The 17,147-nt window shown below is 38.9% G+C and overlaps 1 protein-coding gene across 2 annotated transcripts in view; it reads right to left on the reverse strand.

Annotated features, from left to right (window-relative positions):
- Nucleotides 1-17,147, reverse strand: part of LOC106091404 (synaptosomal-associated protein 25) — a 179,887-nt gene that overhangs the window by 55,067 nt on the left and 107,673 nt on the right. Inside the window, exon 4 of one of the 2 annotated variants that reach the window (XM_059362277.1) lies at nucleotides 14,021-14,069. The exons of the other annotated variant lie outside the window; for it this stretch is intronic. Coding sequence (XP_059218260.1) covers nucleotides 14,021-14,069 — 49 coding nt within the window. The remainder of the gene's footprint in view (nucleotides 1-14,020; nucleotides 14,070-17,147) is intronic. 2 annotated transcript variants of the gene reach the window in all.

The following is a 17,147-nucleotide window of genomic DNA, read 5'->3' on the forward strand; positions in this document are numbered from 1 at the left end:
AGCCGGTTCAGATCCATTTTATAACATCTTCTGCATGGCAGACGGGTTAAAATCCCTCCTCAGTCAGCATCATTAATGGTGGTCACCCAAAGGAGGGGCGATAAAATGACCCCCCGTGGCGTGCCCTGTGCCACTTTTTCTTTTCATAGGACCCGCAATTTATCCACCTGTTCCTTAGCTTATGGTTTATCCAGTCTTTAAGGACCGGGTCTACCCGGTACTAGTCTAAGGATTGGATTGGTGTGTCGGTCGGCACATTGTTATAAGACCCCTCGATGTCATGCAAACCACCAATGTGTACGTCTTGGCATCGAAGGATTCTTCTATTTTATGTACAACCTCGTGATGGGCAGTTTCCACCGACCTTCCCTTGACATAGGCCTTCTATTTGTATTTGAGTAGTTCGCTGGATGTCCTACGTTTTATCATGGTATCTATTGTACAATACTGTTTTTTGAGTAGAAAGGACGTAAGGCTTTTAGGTATGTAGGCATTTGGTGTCGCATAACTTACCTTGCCGGGTTTGGGTATAAATACGGAGTATATGCAAGTACTAGGCACGCTGAGAAAATAGTGGCCAGATGCGGCTCCAGATAGTCGGCCTCCTTTTTCCATATAGTTACTCCGAAAATATTCCAACAGATCCGGGTGTAAATGGTTTGAAGCTCCTCAAGGCTTCCTTGACCATATATTCCGCAGTATTCTGTGGAAAATGTGTTGTAATCAAAAGCCTCAACATGTCCTCCATTGTCTCTGCTCTCATTCCCGTTTCGTCTACTAACGATTCAGTTCGGACATGGGTTTTTGTGAGAAACTTTTTCATCTTGGAGGCGTTCGCAAAAAAGCTCCCAAGAAGCTCGTTTTGCCGGTCTGGTAATCAAATTGTATTCCTTGAGCTGTATGTAGTACGCATCCCAGTACACTTCCGCTTTTTACGATGTGCTCTGTTGTAATGTCTGCGGTCCTCTTTCCCAATGTTACGAATCTCCCCGGTCATCCAGGGTTTTTCTTGGGATGATTTCTTTTCTCAAAGAGGACAACGATCTTCGAAAGATTCCACTATTGCTGTCATAATCCAGTTTACATTGTATTCAGTGTCTCCTATGCTTGGACAATCTAAGTTATCTTGCCTAAGTCTTCTTCTGATTGCAAATGCAAATTTTGTGCTCGAAAATTCCAGTAAGGAACAGGAGCATACTTCTCACATATCAGTGAGTGCAGGCCGATTCAAGTTTAAGCTCAATGATAAGGGGCCTTCTTTTTATAGCCGAGTCCGAACGGCGTGCCGCAGTGCAACACCTCCTTGAAGAGAAGTTTTGCATGGCATAGTACCTGACAAATGTTGCCAGCTTTAGGAGGGGAAAACCACCGAAGACAATTTTTCTGATGGTCTCACCAGGATTCGAACCCAGGCGATAAGTGTCATTGGCGGACATGCTTACCTCCGCGCTACGGTGGCCACTTCTGATTAGTCTTCCGAATTTTATGCAGTTGGTTTTCAACTTATTACTTAAACTTATAGGATTTGGCGCTGGCCGTGCTATCTAAACCTATTGTAGCGATGTTCAGAGAAGGAGTTCTTCTCGGAGACCCTCCAAAACTTAACCCCATCGATGAGATTTTCCGAATATATTGTCGCATCGAAAACCTCCTCCCTAGTACTATTAGCGGTGTAACCAATATTAAGTGTTATCAGGTTGTTAATATTCAAGAATTCTGCCAGGGCTTGGGTACCATATTGGTCCTGTCTGTTTTGTTTTCCTCACCAGCTGTTGCGGCTCCGACGTGGGTGGCGGATGCCAGGTTTACTCCACCGTCTCCCTGTTTCATCACTGTTGCGTCCGACGTTGGCAACTTTGGGGAAAATATATAATTTAAATTTTTTGACAAATAACGAGGTCCTCGGCCAAGAACCAGTGTAAGCATTGAATAATTGATAGTTGATATGATTCTGTCCAGAAACTTTGTTCCGGGACGCCCATGGCTCCTGAATGGTGAATCTTGCCTTTGCTGATTTTTTCCACTAGAGCGTGAGTAGCTGTCTCTCTCCATTAGATGGGCTTCTTGGGAGTGCATGATGGTCTCATCGTCTGCACCCTGTTCTTTAGGCTGCATTGAGTTTCCCGTCACTACACTGCCTGATGTTTTAATATTAGGATACTTGCCTATCCTAGTCTTCCAAATCTTAAGAAATTCGGTAATGGTTTCATCATCGGGTCCCTGTTCGTTAGGCAGTATTGAGTCTATCGTCCTAGCACTGCCTGATGTTCTAATATTAGGATCTTTCCCTATACTAGTCTTCAAAATCTTGAGTAAATGGGCTTCTTGGGAGTAAGTTATGGTCTCATCGTCGGCTCCCTGACCTTTAGACAGCATTGAGATCTAAGTCACTGCACTGCCTAATGTTTCACCATTACGATCTTTATCCATCCTAGTCTTTCTAATCTCGAGAAAGTCGTTGATGGTTCCGTCGTCGAGTCCCTGTTTGTAAGGCTGTGTTGGGCCTCTCGCCCCAGCACTGCCTGATGTTTTAATATTAGAATCTTTGCTTATCCTAGTCTTCCCAATATTGAGAGCGTCGGTGATTGTCTCGTCGTCGCCCCCTGTCCATTAGGCGGTATTGCGTGTCTCGCCACTGCACCACTGCCTAATGGCTCAATATGAGAATATTTGCCTATCCTTGTCTTCCCAATCTTGAAATAGACGGCCATGGCCCCGTAGTACGTCACGCCTTAAGTCTTATCCAAACTTTTCGCGGAGACTTCATCAATGTCCATCACAATGAGAGTTCTTTCTCATCCCTGTGGAAAACCTCCCATTTCTCCACGACCAAATCTTGGTTTTGCTTGCTTAAGACTTCCATCATGCGTTCCGTCGCGATTTCGCCTCCCACATCCTTGACGAGGATCGTCACCTTAGTGAGATGAGATCTTTCTCACAAGGACGAGCTTTGAATCCCAGGGACTGTGGAGACTTCAAAAGAGCCTTTTGAGTATCAATACAATCCGCTGACGCAAAGCGCAGCGTAAGATGTCCCCTCTAAACTCGCAGCTCATAATTCGTATGTGTGGACCCCCTTCAGAGTTCAACACATGTTCGATAACTCGTTCGTTTACCAAATACCTTACCTAGGACCGACGAAGTGGTGAAATCCTTCCGGATGCACTTCATAAGTCATTTCATCTCTGTTGTGCTTCCATGCAAATCCGGCGAAAAAGGGCGGCTACTTACCTTTCTTAGTGACCATCTTCCCCTTCCGTGATGGCCGTGGTATCCTTTCTGCAGTCACAGTCCTCCATGAAGAAGCTTCCTTCGTTGCTGTTCCGACTTTGTCTCCCTCCGCAGCACACAGTCTGGAGTCTCCGTTGCATAAGATCCCGGAATATCAGTTCTATGCTAGAAGGGGCATCCTTGACTTTCGCCCGATTACGACACCGGTACTCGGTCTGCTTGTGAGCTTACACGCAAAAAAAATAATTCGTTTGATATAATGGAAATTTTCGCCAAGTAAACTTCTCTCTGAAAAACGTTGGGCTTTGTTTATGATAAAAGTATATGTTTTTCAGATAAATTTTTGAAAGAACTTGTAACAAATATAAAGTTTTTTCCCTGACAATATCTTTAATTCTATGGTTCAAAATGGTACTTGCATATTGAAAAGGATGCCAAGTTAAATTTGATGTTGTAACATTCAAATTCAAAGTTTTACGAATTATATGCAAATCTCAGTAGGTAATTCAAACTCTTTCAGACTATATTTGGATTTACTTCGTTGATGTGATACACAATTATATTAAAACCCTTCCATTTTCACACAACTTCGTTATGGATTTGTATTATGATCTGCTGTATTTGTAATGATAAAAATAAAACCAAAATTGGTTTTTGTTCTTTTCGAAAATTTGATGGAAATTTCTTTAACGCGTAAATGTTACCAAACCATGTATGTACCTAAGAAATACTTATTGTGTTTTCTTGTACCTGGCAGCCATTTGTGTGTTGTTCTAATGATTTTTGTCATTGGACATAACAGCATTTTTGTACCGAAACTTAAAAAATTGTCACTTTCCAAGTTTACCATCCGCACTTGTTCAAGCTACTCAATATTCTGACTGGTCTTTGCTCAGTCAAAAGAAAAAAGTAAGATATGTTGTGCGTGAGAATGTGTCTATACCAGTGACACGCAATTGCAATTACTTGCTTACCTATGGGTCTGCTTGGGATTGTTTTCATGTAAACGTAAAAAGTAATGTGCAATAGAGTGAGTATATCTGCCAACCACTAGTCTATTCGCTCAAATACTCATCCTTTTTATCTATGAGAGACACAAGAGAATGATTATTGATCCAGTACACGAGTAATCGTTTGCCGCTATCGAAGAAATTTTGAAATTAAAGGGTTTTTGGTTTTATAACAAAAGGAGGGCCTTTTACCGTATACGAATCAGCTAAAGGATTTACAATAATTAAGTTAGTTACATTCAATCATATTACGTTTATGGCTAACGTTTGATATGTTGAAGCGAAACGTTGCACGGTCACAATAAAAGCAAATCTTCGTGATAAAAGTATTTTGTTTGTTGTAAAAATTTTCCAAACATTTTATTTTTTTGCGTTTACGTGTGCAGCAAATATGCGAGAAAGAAGAAAACAAAAAAAAAATCTGACTTGCTAATACCGCGTGAGACAACCTCTATCGACATATCCTAAGCAAAATTTTTGGTTTGCTTTGTATTACGGGGTGTCATTGTAAGTATTGAAGATTATTTTCAGTGTTATTGAAAGAATTGATCTATTTTTGCACCATATAATGAATTTATTTATACAAAATAACGCTTTATTTTGTTCCATGCGTAAGTTATCAGCAAAAAAGCGTGGTAGATTGGCCAAACCAATGCAACTGCTCTGGATGCGTAGGGAAACACACCATGCCAAGATCGAACGAATTTTGTGAGGATAAACTCCAGACGGATTCAGTGCACGAGGCTTCCAGACTTCAAGCCTTAAATTGCTGGTTGAAGTCGCTTCTGCAGGGAAAAGAACCTCATATTGGAAATTATGCTAATGCACACACCAGATATGGCGAAGTTCGGATATTCACGAAAGGGATGAGCTGCTTATCGAATATATAATAAGTTTCAATCTGCCGTTTGGAGATATACTGTGCTTGTATTAACATGTCATATATACCTGTGGGATGGAGGAACACAAAGATAATTTTCATTCCAAAAAGGAGCACCATACCAGATGAAGGCGAAAGATTTTCGTCCTATTAGTATTTCATCCTCCAGAGTGGCATCCTCCAATTTGCCACATGCCAATCCGACGGACTTTTTAATTTAGGCCACTTTTGAGAGCAAGTTACACTTTTGAGACCAAGGTACTACAAAATATGTCCGTATGGATGCGCTAAAGAAATTCAATATATTGTACAAGAATGGGCCAACATACCGGCAGATTACATGGATAATGGAACATGTGGTCATATCGCGCAAAAGTGAATGGAATCAAAAATATTTCCACATACTTTCGTACTTTGAGTCAATAAAAAATATTTTCACACAAAATGTGGTCGTTTGTCATCTACCCGGTAAATCTAAATAACATGCATTTGTTATTAATAACATAAATGTTTTAATTAGATTATTTATGTACGCTTTATTCGGCAATGACATTGGATCACTTTTATTTATTATTTCCCTGCGAATACGCACAAAGTCGTTGTCCTTTTCAGAATCGGAGGAAGACAAACACAACAAAAGCAATGTAAACATGCCTTTTTTTTATGAATGCACGTTTGTGCCCAAAAATTTCAATAAATTCATTTTTTACAAAAGCCGGATAGATGTTAATTTTCCCACAAACATATGTTCAATCAACTCCGATGCAAAAAGTTATCAGGTAAATATTCCTGGAGATCGCCAGTCTCGGCAACAGCATGCATATAGTAAGGACAAGCCATCTGAATTAGCCCTTCACGACCTTCATGGTAGCATTTCTTGACATTGAAGGTACTTTCAATAATGTTAAACCGACGTCAATCATGATGGAGGTGGAATTTCTAGGCATCAATGCAACCGCAAGAAATTTTATCAATAACTACAGAACACAAATATTTGCACTTTTTGTTTTTGGGCCGATTTTGAACAAAATTTGCAGTTTGGAATAATTTGGTGTAAGAAAACGAGCGTAGAGTTTATATCCGAAATATGCACATATTATGCAAAAATATGTTAAATGTACGAGCCAAAATAGATAAGTTTAGAATCTTAAAAAAGTCAACCATTAGGTTCTTAAGTACTTTTCTGGATGTAAGTGTAAAAGCCGTATTTTTTTGATTAGATTTCGTTGAAGTTTGGCACAACCCGTTTTATTAACCCTTTGAGGACGAATAGGATACATATATCCCATTTTATATTTTTCCACATTTTTCAATGGATTTTTTAAAAATTGCATTTAATCGACAGAGAACCATTAAGGGTATAAGATTCGGTTACCAACATTGAATATAATTTCCCGTTTCGTTTTGGTAAGTCAAACACAAAAATTTGCATTTGTTTTTTCATCAATTAAAAATGTCTCTATTTCGAAGACTTAATAGTTAATTGGTGTCAATGCCTCCTCTATTAGTAACTTTTTACATAAATTTGTTTTGTGATATACCTTCTCCTTTACACTTCCTACACCGCGGGAATATAAAGGGTGATTTTTTTGAGGTTAGGATTTTCATGCATTAGTATTTGACAGATCACGTGGGATTTCAGACATGGTGTCAAAGAGAAAGATGCTCGGTATGCTTTGACATTTCATCATGAATAGACTTACTAACGAGCAACGCTTGCAAATCATTGAATTTTATTACCAAAATCAGTGTTCGGTTCGAAATGTGTTCAAATTTTGACAAATTTTGTTCAGCGATGAGGCTCATTTCTGGTTGAATGGCTACGTAAATAAGCAAAATTGCCGCATTTGGAGTGAAGAGCAACCAGAAGCCGTTCAAGAACTGCCCATGCATCCCGAAAAATGCACTGTTTGGTGTGGTTTGTACGCTGGTGGAATCATTGGACCGTATTTTTTCAAAGATGCTGTTGGACGCAACGTTACGGTGAATGAACACATTTCGAACCGAACACTGATTTTGGTAATAAAATTCAATGATTTGCAAGCGTTGCTCGTTAGTAAGTCTATTCATGATGAAATGTCAAAGCATACTGAGCATCTTTCTCTTTGACACCATGTCTGAAATCCCACGTGATCTGTCAAATACTAATGCATGAAAATCCTAACCTCAAAAAAATCACCCTTTATATGTCCACAAATTAATCTATAGGTATAAATCAAAATGGATAGCTTCCATTTTGATTTGTACCTTTCTTAGTGTAAAATATATATTTTTAATTCATAGAAACACAAAAAAACAGTACCTAAATTAGAGCGTCTAAGCGTTTAACGAGGTGCCGTTTCCCGTTGGAATAATTATAATTTCAGTAGCTAACGTACTTGCAATGGAAACTCTTTTTAAAGCAGTATCGAAGTTAAATTTCGGATTTTGCGAACGGGTTTTGCAAAGGGTTACGGATGGTTAGATGCCATCTTCCTTTATTTTGTGTTATATCATAGAGCTGTTGAAAACATGTGGCTCGAAGTATTGTAGATCTAGCCCAATGACTGTCGGTCCAGTCCTCATTTTCAATATGTTTGACTTGCCAAGGCCAAAATTGAAGGCAGAAAATCTTTTTCATACTGACTGCCATATGATGGGAAGATTAATTACTCGTCTTGCCTCAAAAAAATCTATTTCCGATCCTTTTTCTACCCTCCACCATAGGATGGGGGTATACTAATTTCGTCATTCTGTTTGTAACTACTCTAAATATTCGTCTGAGACCCCATAAAGTATATATATTCTTGATCGCCGCGACATTTTATGTCGATCTATCCATGTCCGTCCGTCTGTCTGTCGAAAGCAAGGTAACTTCCGAAGGAGTAAAGCTAGCCGCTTGAAATTTTGCACAAATACATCTTATTAGTGTAGGTCGGCTGGTATTGTAAATGGGCCATATCGGTCCATGTTTTGATATAGCTGCCATATAAACCGATTTAGGGTCTTGACTTCTTGGATCTCTAGAGTGTGCAATTCTTATCCGATTGGGATGAAATTTTGCACGATGATATGATATCCAACAACTGTGCCAAGTATGGTTGAAATCGGTTCATAACCTGATATTGCTGTCATATAAAGAAATCTGGGGACTTGACTTTTTGAGCTTCTAGAGGGCGTAATTCCTATCCGATTTAGCTAAAATTTTGCAAGACGTATTTTATTCTGGTGTAAGAATAAGAGGTTAGCATGTCCGCCTATAACGCTGAACGCTTGGGTTCGAATCCTGGCGAGACTATCAGAAAAAATTTGTCAGCGGTGGTTTTCCCTCCTAATGCGGGCAACATTCAATGAGGTACTATGCCAAGTAAAACTTCTCTCCAAAGAGGTGTCGCACTGCGGCACGCCGTTCGGACTCGGCTATAAGAAGGGGGCATATATTTATAAGAATATATCTCACAATCCTTAAATTTCGCTTTTTGCGGCCCTTTGAGTCTTATGTTTTATTAAAATTGCCTGGATTTTGGCACTCATAGTACCCTTATTGTCTCCAATACACAAACCAGATACGTCTCCTTATGATAAATAACAAATTTTCGTCGGATTTGACCGATTTTCGTTATATAAGTAAGCTTACAGTGAGCGCCGACATAAAGTGTAGAAAATTCATACTTTTACAGGCTGTTTTTGCCGAATACCTCGAAAACAAATAGCACATGAATTATTTTTATGGTGTTTTCATCTCTGGCGGTCTAAACAGACTACACGATCTGATTTATTTTGAATTCTAAGCAATATTCGAAAACATTTTTCTACCTATATATTTGCCTTTGAGGACGAATGGGACACATAGGGCCAACATTTTTACCGCATTGGCGACACTTTACCAAGTAAATAGGACTTTTTATCGAGCGGTTAATTCGTCCTTCAAAAAGTTTCGCTAAAATTTGGAACAATTTAAAGTATAAGACCAATAAAAGCCGAATTTTTTATCCGATTTTGGCGCAGTGAGTTGTACCTCCTAATGCTGGAAACATTTGTGAGGTACTACGTCATGTAAAACTTCTCAACAAAGAGGTGTCGCATTGCGGCACACCGTTCGGACTCGTCTATAAAAAGGAGGCCCCTTATCATTGAGCTTAAAAACTTGAATCGGATTGTGCTCGATGATATGTGAGAAGTTTGCCCCTGTTTCTTAGTGGAATGTTCATGGGCAAAATATGGTTTTGTACGAGGATTTCCAATATACGTACCGAGTATGGTTCATATCGGACAATATTTGGATACAGCTATCATATATACCTATTTTAATTCTTGAGCTTTTAAAGGGCACATTTAGTACTCGATTTCGCTGAAAATTAGCACAGTAAGTTGCGTTGAGATCCTTAACAACTCTGGCGAATGTGGTTCAGATCGGTCTCACTGTTTAAAATTTCAGCGAAATCGTGTATTCAATGGGTCTTTAATGGATCCTAAACCTTAAATCGTGAGATCGATCTATATGTCAGCTATACCTAAACTTAGTCCGGTCTGACACAGATGCAGAGGGGGTAAGCTCATTGTTTAAAATTTCAGTGAAATTGATTATTAAATGTGCCATTTATGGGTCCAAGACCTTTTATCGGGAGATCGGCCTATATGACAGCAGTTCTCCCATCTTCAAATATTAAAATAAAAATATTAAGATCATTGTTTAATGCTTTCTATTCAAAGAATGCTTTCTATTCTCGATAGCAAGTCAAATGCTTCTAGCTGACTTTTAAATCTTTTTGCATTGCTATTCTTTGAGTAGAAAGCATTGAACAATGATCGGACATTATCCTATATAAGCAAAATATGCAGTTTGCATATATACGCAAAACTTTCTTAACGTACATTTCAGTTAACGAATTCCTGTGTTTTCAAAAACTTCTTCCGATGCTCCAAAGAATTTATGCATTTGCATGGTTTCGATGTCTTATAATAACATGCTTAGTGAAAGATGTATTACTGTAGGCTTAGGATCTGTTGATCTACAAAGATGGGTTCCCAGCTAACATAATTTTCCGATTTCGGTCCGACATCGAGAGAAGTGGTTGTCATGTTGTCGGAACGACACGGCTCAGGGAAATCTGCTATATTTACCGCGACCGAATTCGAGGACGATTTTGGACCGTTTTCTTGATGAATGTCTTACAAAATGCGTACGATTTTGTCGACGAATCTGTCCGATTTTAGAATTTTACAGGGGAAATAAAGATACTGAGACTGAAAGAAAAAAAGCCTGTATGCTTTGTTGGACAGGAAATTGAAGTACAAATCAAAAATTTTGGAAAGAGAAGAGAGGCAACTATTGCCCTTAACACCTCCAAGAGATCCATTGGCACAAGTTGGGGGCTTAGACCGCGAGTTATAGTTGGGTTTATACTGCAGTCATCAGACCTATAATAAATCATCTTGTTGTGGTCTGATGGACGGAGCTTTAAAAGTCCAGCAATTGTTCCAAACGATGGCTTGTTTTTGCATCACAGCCGCACTGAAGACGACACCTTCTGAAGTACTGAATTTAATTTTACACCTTATGCCTGTGGACATAGTGGCTACACAAAATACTGCGACCACTGCTATGAGGCTAAAGGAGATTTCCTTAGGTCATGCGGCGGCTACGGACACTGTGTTATCCTTGATACAAAGCCCGATGTTCCAGTCAGTGTGCAAGGAGTGTACCACTTTTCCAGATATAACCGATTGGAACTATCATTGGTAACAGACGTTACATAGACTTCTACACTGATGGTTCCAAACTAGCCGACTAGGTGGGTTATGGTGTGTACCCTGAAGAAATAGGACCGGCCATATCGAGGAGGTTATCCCACCACTGTAGTGTGTATCAAGCGGAGATCCGCAATTAAGGAAGTGGTGAAATGGCAAAGATATAATCTCATAACGACGATTGGCATAAATATCTTCTCAGACAGCCAGGCACCTCGAGTCCACGAAGAACATATTTCTGAATTAAAAAACCTCCCTCGAATGTCGCAGATCTCTCAACAAAATGGCTGAACAGTTCAACATTCACTTGACTGGTTTTGGGGACACAGAGATATCCCAGAGAATTGTAGAACAGACGAGCTTGCGAGACTAGGAACTTCATTACACATTCTAGGGGAACTGTAATCTGTGGGTATGCATTTATCGACATATAAACTAAGTCTTCAGGATCAGATCCGAAGGGCAACAAATAACAGATGGTCACAAAGTGGGGAGTGTGAACACTCCAAAACTATGTGGTCTAATCTAGACTTGAAGAGGCCTACCGCTTTGCTGTGGCTAACTGGAACAGACGCCTCAGTCATTGCGTCTGTCATGATAGGTCTGATCGGAAAAATGATGACAAACTGAAGCTATGGGGACGTCGATTAAGAAGAGACTATATAACATCTGCTGCATGTAAGTCCCGCACTGACAGTCAGAAGGAGATGTACTTTAGGTTCTCATTTCTTTGAGACTTGTCTGATTGAGCGGATGTGATCATTCGCAAGTTGTTGGACTTTTTAAAGTTATCTGGATGGTTCAACGGTAGGAACTAGAAGGCATCTTGCTTCTCCTATTCCTGTTATGTCACAATGGACGAAAACGTCTGAGTTAGTCTGATGGCAGACTGCACATAAACCTAGCCGAACCCACTTGTTTATATATGGGGAGGGATTACCTATCAACAACCCAGGCTAATAACACTTACTATTGAAGACACCGCTACCTTTGTTATTAGGATTAGATGTGACAATATGTTCGGAAAATCATCGATGATTTTCAGAATTGGAGAGTCTCTATGGAGCACTCCTTCTCTGACCATAGCTACATTAGGTTTTGAATACCACAGCCAGCGCCGAATCCGATAAACTTACATAAAAAGTAGAAAACCAACTGGTCAATATTCGTAAGACTACTCAGTATAGAAGAAATTGACGACAATGTAAATATGACTACGAACGACCTTGGTCTTTTGAAGAAAGCTGTCCTTTTCGGGAAAGGAAATCAGTCCAAGAAAAACCCTGGATGACCGGGGAGATTTGTAACATTGGGAAAAAGGTCCGCAGACTTTACAATAGAGCACATAGTAAAAAAGTGGAAGCTAATTGGAATGTGTAATACACACGGCTCAAGGTATACAATTATCATAGCGATAAATGTGCCATCTGGAATCTATCTGCGAACAGGTCGATAGCTTTAATGACTCCGCCAAGAAGAAAACGTTTCTCTCAAAAACCCGTGTCCAAACTGAAACGTTAGTAGACGACATGGGATGAGAACAGGTATTTATAACCAAGCCCGGCAAGGCAAGTTATGCGACACCAAAGGCCTATAAGGGAGAAAGACTACAGAGCACACCAGAGAGGCATTTTATCGCCTTTCCAATGGGTGACCACCAGAACAGAAAACTGAATTGGAAGTGTCATGTTTAGGAGCCTACCGAGAAGGCTCACATATGTTGGGTACTATGTAGACGGGCCGCAGACTCGAAATGGTACTTGAATCCGAGGATATTCTTTACAAGAGCGTGATTAGACTAATATTTACTTAGTTTGGTGGACTACCTCAGTAGTTTGGTGGACTACCTTGGAGAAAAGTGCAACGTAAGGTAATACAACAGTTTCGGAGAACCACGCCCACTAGGGCATGATATCAGACCCACAGACGTATAAATTAAGTGTGAGGCAGCCATTGCGGCTATGAGACTTAAGGCTATGGCAGAATGGATTGAGGATAGGCGCTGGTCATATTATTGCGGTATATTCGAGGTGACGAAAGGAAACTTGGAAGGAATGGAAGAGGTTTCCGATCGGATACCTAAGACGACACTTGAAGTCGAGTGCGAGGCACTGCTGCCAGAGGCACAGTCTTGGGTAAACGGAACCCTACTATTGCCATCTGGAAGAGTGGGAGTAAGGGGAATGAAATGCAGACGATTTGGCAGTGAAGACCAGAGGACTGCCGTCAACAAACTTGGTTAACCTGAAGCTTTTCGGGTCGGCGAAGTCCAAGTTAAGAACGTGGGCTATGAACACACATAACACTGTGGAATAGCGAAACGGTCGGTAGGACGACGAAAATCCGGATCGTGACAAGACGAGGCTATTAATGAATGGAAGTAGGAAGGTGGTCAGTATAGCTTTTGGTATCAAAACAACATAGGACTGCGAGCTCACCTATGCAAAAGCGATGCGGCAAGTGATAGCATGCATAGGGGAGAAGATGATGAGACGTTGAAGGATTCCCTATGTCACTGCCGGGTTTTCGCGGCTAACAGACACCGGTACTTAGGTGAAGACACAATTCCAGACATAAACCAACTAAGGGGCGTGGTATGGAAAACAGTTAGGAATTTCGTAAGCAGCACGGAATTCCTGACTTAAATTTTCTTTTTGGAGGTTTCTTTTTAGTATTTAGAGCACACAGCAAGCCGATGGGAGCGGATTAATATCCGCACCCTCTTTTCAATCTAACCTAACTTAACAACCCACCAAGAGAAACCAACCTACCACACCAAAACGGCAACAATTTTCCTGAAAAAGTGGAAATTTCTTTTCTATAGAACTCATAAAAACAGACTCTCCATGCTAATATTATTTTCGTGGTTAATGAACCCGATCAACCATTGGAGATAATTAAATAAAAGAATGGAATAAACTCCATTAGAAGAAATTTATAATTTTGAATTGAAGTTGTCATATACTATCCTTACTTGGAGTAGATATTTATGTTTTATTAAAATTGTATCTTGTTTTTCCTTAACACTCTTTTGTGTTATTATGAGTGAGCCGTTGTTCTGTCTTACACAATTTAATGTAATTACTTTTATAATTGTTATATATTTAAGAATATACAAATAAATATGCACAAATATATTATTGTATATAATACGAGTGAACTTCCTTACCTCCTTGTTCGTCCAGCATAACAATACTTCTCATCCCAACCTCAGCACTCTAAATAAAAATTTTTAATCGAAATTAACAAGTTAAATTAATATATTATAGAGCAATATTTTTCCGTTTTGATGTTTTGTAAAGTTGTAATGTATTGTCATGTTAAGTGTATAGAGCGTCTCGGATACTTGTCACATATGTAGTGTATAAAACCACAGTTAACTAAACAGCATCGATTGACATCTTAAACCTTGACATACACGAAAATGTAAATTTTCACTAATTTCAAACACATTGCCTGTTAAAGGTAACAACATTTGAGTGTTTACAAGAAACAAGAAACTATATTGCTCTTTAAAAAGTGTTATCAAAACGGCGATCGGAAATAAAATTGAAAAAAAACTTAATCACAATAATTGTTCACATCTAGATCGGCATGGAATGAATGAACCTTTTTTTCTACTAACGACTAAAACAACGTTTATTCCATTTAAATATTAAAAAAAAGTGAAAATTTTTTTATTTATTTTTGTTTAAATCTTACAAATCCAAATCGGAATGTAGCAAGTCTTATCATTTTCACGAAAGCCTCATATCCTATGAACAAAATGAGATATTGATCGTAAAAATCGGTTAACATACTTTGTTATACCCTACACCACCACTGTGGTACAGGGTATTATAGATTTGTGCATTTGTTTGCAACACTAATAAGGAAAAGAGCTGGACCCATTGATAAGTATACCGATGGACTCAGAATCACTTTCTGATTCGATTTAGCCATGTCCGTCTGTCCGTCGGTGAGTCCAATGTATTCTTGTAATCAAAGTGCAGGTCGTATTTGTTGTCTGATCACGAAATTTTGCACTTTTTTGGCCCAAGGACAAACGCTATTGATTTTGAAAAAAAACGGTTCAGATGGTCGTTTAAGGCTGTAGAAGCCACAATTTTCGTCCGCTCTTTACAAAATTTGGCATTGGGCATTTTATTTGAGGTCTACATATGTGTTCAAAACTTCATAAAAATCTGTCCAGATTTAGATATAGCTGCCATATATATCTTTCATCCGATATGGCCGTTTAAGGCTGTAGAAGCCACAGTTTTAGTCTGATCTTTATAAAATTTTGCATGAGGTGCTTTATTTGACGTCTTCATATGTGTGCAAAATTTCATAAAAAAGCGGTTTAGATTTAGATATAGCTCCCATATATCGTTCATCCGTTATGGCGTTTTAAGGCTGTAGAATCCACAATTTTCGTCCGATTTTGCATGAGACGTTTAAATTGACGTTCCAATACGTGCGCAAAATTCTTTAAAATCGGTCCTAATTTAGATATAGCTCCAACGTGTATATTTTATCCGATATGGACTTTTAAGGCAGTAAACATCTCTACAATATAGGGCATGAGATGTTCTATTTCATGTCCCAGTATATGTCAATAAAATTGGCACAGGTTTCGATATAACTCCCATATAATCTTTTATCCGATATGGCCTTTTAAAGATGTGGAAATCCAAATCTTTTGTCCTATGAAAGGAAAATCTTACAAGGTTCTAAACTGCTATTTCAATTGGTATCCAAATTAAAGTCTGACTTGATTTCGAGATAAGTTCTACCTATAAAAAGTACTACATACACTAGGTGGTGTAGGGTATTATATTTTTTTAGTAAGAATTAAGTGGGGGTACCTGATTTGGAACCATCCTTGGAAAAACCGTTGACAACTTTTTTATGATTCTCAGATTTTTAGCAAACCAGTAAGGAAAGGTAAAAGTCGGGCTATGCCGATATTATTAAAACCACAAGGGGGCCACCGTAGCGCAGAGGTTATCATGCCCGCCTATGACGTTGAACTCCTGGTTTCGAATTCTGGCGAGACCATCAAAAAAATTTTCAGCGGTGGTTTTCTGGCAGCATTTGTGAGGTACTATGCCATGTAAAACTTCTCTCCAAAGAGGTGTCGCACTGCGGCACGCCATTCGGACTCGGCCATAAAAAGGAGGCCCCTTGTCTTGTCTAGCTTAAACTTGAATCGGCCTGCACTCATTGATACGTGAAAAGTTTGGCCACGTTCCTTAGTGGAATGTTCATGGCCAAAAATTGCATTTGATACCCTATAAGAACAAAGTGGGAGCAATATCTAATTCTAAGCCAATTTTGATGGACCTCGGCGCATGTTTTCAGATGAGTTATTAAACAATCCGTATCAAAATTCCAGCATATATGTTCAAACAGTTAGAACTACGGTGGACAAATGTCAACATTATTGAAAATTACCCAAAATTTGACGAACATATATAAAGGAGCTACATCCAAATCGGAACCCATTTCGACCAAACTTTTTAGTCATTGTGTTAATAGTCGAGGAAAGCGTTGTGCAACATTTCGCCGAGATTGGTCATTAAATGCGCTTGCAGTGGCTCTAAAAGTGAAAATCGGGCGAAATACATATATGGCAGCTATATCTAAATCGGAACCGATTTCTATTAAATTCACCAGTAATACTAAGAGCTATAAGAAAATACTTTCTGCTAAATTTCGAGAGAATCGGTAGATAAATGAGCACATTATTGCAATATTTCTCAAAATCAGACGAACATATATATGGGAGCTTTATCTACATCTAAACCGATTTTGACCAAACTTGTTTAATATTGTGGTAGTCGTCGAGGAAAGCTATGTACAAAATTTTGGCAAAAGTGGTCAATAAATGCACTTGCAGTGGCGATATACATACATGGCCGCTACATCTAAATCTGAACCGATTTCTATGAAATTCACCAGTAATACTAAGAGCAAAGAAGCAGATTGGGTGTGGTCCTCGGCACGGATTTTGTCTAAAGAAAATTTTTAAATTGAATTTGTCCCAAACCAAACATTTCAGTAACATTTTTTATAATGACAATATTTAATATTTATAATATTCAACAAAGACAAAATTTTGCTGAGGCCAGGGCCGTCTTAAAAATTGAAATGAAAGTCATAGTAAAACCAAAATTTTTTTAAAAATTTTCTAAGGACAAAATTTCATTTAAACCTTCTTTAATGACAAAACTTCAACACGAATCGGACCCCTCTCGAAATTAATTTTTAAAGACAAAATTTTAATTAAAATTTTTTCTAAAAATAAAATTTTT

Source organism: Stomoxys calcitrans, chromosome 2, assembly GCF_963082655.1.
Source record: "Stomoxys calcitrans chromosome 2, idStoCalc2.1, whole genome shotgun sequence".
NCBI classification, from domain to species: domain Eukaryota; kingdom Metazoa; phylum Arthropoda; class Insecta; order Diptera; family Muscidae; genus Stomoxys; species Stomoxys calcitrans.